Source organism: Elephantulus edwardii, unplaced genomic scaffold (genome assembly GCF_000299155.1).
Source record: "Elephantulus edwardii isolate Elephantulus edwardi_28Jun2011 unplaced genomic scaffold, EleEdw1.0 scaffold00445, whole genome shotgun sequence".
Taxonomy (NCBI): Eukaryota; Metazoa; Chordata; class Mammalia; order Macroscelidea; family Macroscelididae; genus Elephantulus; species Elephantulus edwardii.
Window position 1 is genome coordinate 749,151 of NW_006400195.1, and position 4,941 is coordinate 754,091.

General features: G+C 36.1%; 1 protein-coding gene across 1 annotated transcript in view; it reads left to right on the plus strand.

Moving 5' to 3' along the window:
- The first annotated feature begins 265 nt into the window (after nt 1-265).
- Nucleotides 266-4,941, plus strand: part of LOC102867438 (cytochrome b-245 heavy chain-like) — a 62,132-nt gene continuing 57,456 nt past the window's right edge. The window contains exons 1-3 of the mRNA XM_006902744.1: nt 266-310; nt 2,507-2,602; nt 4,283-4,393. Of these exons, the coding sequence (XP_006902806.1) occupies nt 266-310; nt 2,507-2,602; nt 4,283-4,393 (252 nt within the window). The remainder of the gene's footprint in view (nt 311-2,506; nt 2,603-4,282; nt 4,394-4,941) is intronic.

Sequence of the window (4,941 nt, forward strand, 5' to 3'; positions counted from 1 at the left end):
TGCTTTTTTAAAAATTGGTTTCCTCCCCCACCTCTTTCATGCTTAGTTGTGATTGGATCATGACAGACCCATTTTCTGTAGCTTTTGTGGGTCAAAGATTTAAATTTGTTATAGAAACAAACTTCTTGGTTGGCCAATGATTAGCTAATTTCAGATTATAGAAAAGGAAACAGATTGCCTTGAGGCGGCTGTTTTCATTTCCTCAAGAGAAGAAGCAGCACAGCAGAGAAGAGAAGCAGACACAACGCTTTGAACCTCTGCCACAATGGGGAACTGGGCTGTAAATGAGGGACTATCCATTTTTGTCATTGTAAGTACCAATAAGGGATAATTATGACTTCTGTGACTGCTTTTGAGTCTTTTGGGGAAGCGAATTCAAAAGAAAGCCTGGTTTGTCACATTGATTTGAAAAATCATCATAGTTAAATGGATTTGCTTTGTGAACATATCTGTAAGGGGCTGAGTCCACTTCTAAATTTCTTAATGGAAAGAATGTACTTAGGGAGCTCACTTTTCCTAATTTATTTCTTGAGTTCCCAGGAGTATTAAATCAGTCAAAATACCACAACAGGAGTAGACAAATTTCATACTAATGACTTCTGCTACTGGGTTCTTTGTTAATTATTAGAGGGAGACAAAGTCATTCCTTTTAAGTGGTATATACTGCTTAAACAATGCCCAATTGAATTGATAGACTAGTTTCCAAAGAAGAAGCATGGAAAAGAAGCATTTCTTTGGTGGGAAATATATAGCCATTATTTCAGTAACTACACCAAATTTAATTTAAATTCTCAACTTTGATTTTTCCAAAAAGCACTTTGTTTTCTCTGAGGTCTTAAATTATTTGAGAGGTTTATGAAAATCCAAGGAAAAAGAATTTAAACTATCTAAATTATAAATTGAGTCCAGAATGAAGGTTACATAATGGAGTGTACTGGGGGTGGGGGTGGTGTGTGTAGGGGGAATTGTATACCAATGAAAGAATTTTTCTTTTACTTTTCAAGGAGAAGAGCGAACTGGGGGGGGGAGGGGTGGGTAGGGAGAAAAATGCAACAATGAATGAATGGAAATCCAAAATCTCTGTAAACATTCATTAAAATGAATAAAATTTTAAAAAGTCAAAAAATTATTTTTATAAGAAAAAGCCAAATAGATATGATTTTTGGTACTATTTTAACATAAAAAAGCTAGTGATGTTAGCAAATCAATTATAAACAAATTATAAAAATAAAAATTTTGTGTCTATTAACAACCTTTCTGAACAGACAAGGGAAACATAAAACAGATGTTTAAAAGAACACTTACAAATTGAACTGTTTAGAGAGTTTATTATGTAATCTTTGAGTTTTAGAAATATAAAATGCACAAATAAGATTAAAAAATATACTTGTCACTTTTTAAAAAGCATGCTTTATGCCAAACCGACACTTTAATCTACTGTCAATTATTTCAAAGGACTTAGAACTACGATTGTGTTATTTTAGTCAACATTTGCAGAGGACATAACTTCTGTAGCAAACAAATTCAAAATATAATTTTAGCTTCCACCACGATTTTCCACAGGAAGTGATCTTCTGGATTATATCCTCATAGACTTAAAAGTGAATGTAGCTTGGAAAGCAAGAGTTAAGAATTGCAAAGTCAGGAAATGGAGAAGTTCAATACCCTCTTTATAAAGAGAGAAAGATTTCTTAGCCTCTATGGGTCTTTAATAGCTTCAAAATCTCGCAAGTCAAGGTATAGAAGATAGAGATCTAACTGGGACTACCACTTGATGGAGCCTGTGCTTGGAAGGAAAAGAACAGTTGCTCTCTAGATGCTCTCTCATTTTTTTTTAAATTTCATTGCTCTCACACCCTCCTCCAAAATGCTAAGCAAATATGCTCCGCATCCCCTCATCCAAAAGCTAAGCCAAGAGATTGAGACTTGATGCTTCAGTTGAGGAGATCTGTTAAGATGAGGTGTTATATGGTGGACAGAGATTGTAATTTGTGAGAGCAAAGTACAATGCTTTATTAGTGTAGGGTTGAGGAACAGTACTATATTCCATATATATATATATGTATATATATATATGAACATCTGCTATCTATCTATCTATCTATCTATCTAAGATTAAGAAGGAAAGAGGAGAAAGAGAGACAGGGAGATCGATTAAAAACAGCTTAAAAAAATAAAAACAACTTGATACTTTGGTCAAGAAGTGAAACAATCCTGAGAGGTAAGATAGTGTGAGAAGATTGATTACAAGGAAATGAAGTGACATGTGGTAGACAAATGCTAGCTGTAAACTGTTTATTACCAGCTTTTTAACCATCTTTATCCACAGCTTGGGTCCAATTTACCTGTTGTTTTTGTTGTTGATTGCCATCCAGTCAAGCATGACTCATAGCTTCCCTGTGAACAAAAGACCTGAAGCCTTTCTATAACTATCATCGTTTCATAGTTTCCAGAGACATGCTGTTTAGGAAGTGGAAAGTTCACTCAACCGTTTCTTTTTATGCAGCTAGTATGGCTGGGGATGAACGTGTTCCTCTTTGTCTGGTACTACCGGGTTTATGATCTTCCAGATAAATTCTTTTACACTCGAAAACTTCTTGGGGTGAGTATAAGGGCCATTTCCTCATTGGGCATTCTTGTTCCTATTTCCTTCACATTTTAAGTAAATATGCTGACCAATAAGTATTCAACACCATTAGCTTCACATCTTTGATTGCACCTTCCTGGGCAAGATTCTTTTAAAACCTTCCAGTGTGGAAAAAATGAAAGTGGAGCAAAGATCCCAGCAGCATCCCTTTCCTGCCATTGACAAGGTGCTTTGGTTTTAATTAAAGGAGAACACTAGTACTGACTCTTAGCTGGAAAGCAAGTTGTAAAAATCAATTCAGGTGTGATGCATGTGGAGCAAAAGGGACTTTCCATATTTCTCTACATCATTCAGTTCCCTATGACATGTCATGAAATGGTCTTCAGAAAATCTGTTTCTCCCTACAAAGGCAGCTTTTGAGGAACTTTCTGAAGGCCCTGTCTGTTGAATAGACTATCTGACTGGAGCCCCATACTCCCCTGAGTTTATTTAGTTAATTAGTATTCTCCGTTTCTTTGAACTGCCAAACCTCTTCTTCATCACAAATGAAAAGATCCCTAATAGCTGCCAACCCCAGAGAGTATTATGTTTTACATCATCCTGAAGCTGTGAGTTAATTAATATTAATCATAATGTGCATTACAAATTGTATGTTACATCTGTTGTTATGTGCTGTCAAGCTGGAACCAACTCTTAGCTGACTCTCCAGGAGATTTTCAGAGGCTGTAAATCACATAGGAGATGATTGCCCATCTTTTTCCTGGGGAGCAATGGGTGGATTCGAATCACTAGCCTTTAGGTTGACAATGCAACTTGTTAAACAGTAGGCCAGCAGAGCTCCTGTATTAATTTGTGTAGGTAAGTAATCATAACATATAGTTAGATTGCCTTATTAAGTTGTTAACATATTTATATTGCTTCTGAGAAGAATGATTTTCCTTTGTTTCCCCTTTCCAAAAGATTGCATTTCAAAAGAGTAATTACTCAGGCATTACAAATAACTCAAACACCAAAGTAATAAAGCATACTGACTTTAGTACTGCTAAACTTAGACTAAGTTGTAAGAAAACCTTTGGTAGAATCTTAAAAATTCCTAGTTATAATACTGAGCTCTATTTCATGATATGAGTGGTCAAATATTTAGGGGAATATGAACAAATGTGATTTATTTTGAAATTGATCTCTTCACCAAATAAGGTGATTTGAATAAAATAAAGATGACTTGATAGATAGAGGAATGAATAGGTGGATAGATACAGGCAAAAGGAAGCATAGTGAAAGATTGCTCAGGAAAAAAAAATAGTGGTGAAGAGAAACTTTTCCCTTGGGCAAACCTTTGGGTGGGTACTGTTCATTTTATATGGTAGGAAAGGAAGAATGTGTATCACAAATAAGCTATTTCATGTCACCAGGATTGAAAAGTTGGTGAAGTAAAGGTGTAGGGAACTGGGTGAACAAATACTCATTATGAAATTCCTAAAACTTCCTTATATTTTAAAAAATTTTAATAATAAAATATTTACACTATTGAAAAGGGCCAGTTTGTCTTCAAAACAAAAATTCTCAGTAAGACCTATAGGAAAACTCCTTGTCCCTGATGTGCTTGTGTAAAGCTCATGATGGGAAGACTGGGGAGGTTGGGGATGCATTCTGTGCTCCTGGAAGTCACCCTGCAGCATATTCTGCTTCTCCTAGTCTGCATTGGCATTGGCCAGGGCCCCTGCAGCCTGCTTGAATTTCAACTGCATGCTGATCCTGCTGCCAGTTTGTCGAAATCTGCTCTCCTTCCTCAGAGGCTCCAGTGCGGTAAGAGTTCCTCATATTTTCAAAGACTGCCAAATCAATGACTTTTCTTAGGAACAGTCAACCAATAAACTATTTTAAAAAATATTTCAGCTTCTGTACACTATGCATGAGCTACACTATGCCTGACTATTTTATTTCTGTATTATTTGTGGAGAAAGTTCCCTGGGAGAGAAATGTTAAAAACATAAACATAAACACATACAGTCACACACACACACACACACACACACACACACACACACACACACACAGAGTTGGATTTCCATTCATTCATTGTTGCATGTTTTCCTCCCTGTCCCGCCTCCCCCACTTTTTGTCTTTGGAAAAAAAAGTTCTTCCATTGTTATACAGTCCCCTCTCCTCCTCCCAGACCACTTTGCTATACAACTCTTATTCTGGACTCTTGTCATGCCAATAATACCTAATCATATATTCCTTTTATATAGTTCTCTCCCTCATCTGTTTCAATGCTGTGTACATTATTTATCCCCTCTTTTCTGTTTTCCTCAACCCCATATCAGTTCTGTTTTATAACAGTGGCATTATGC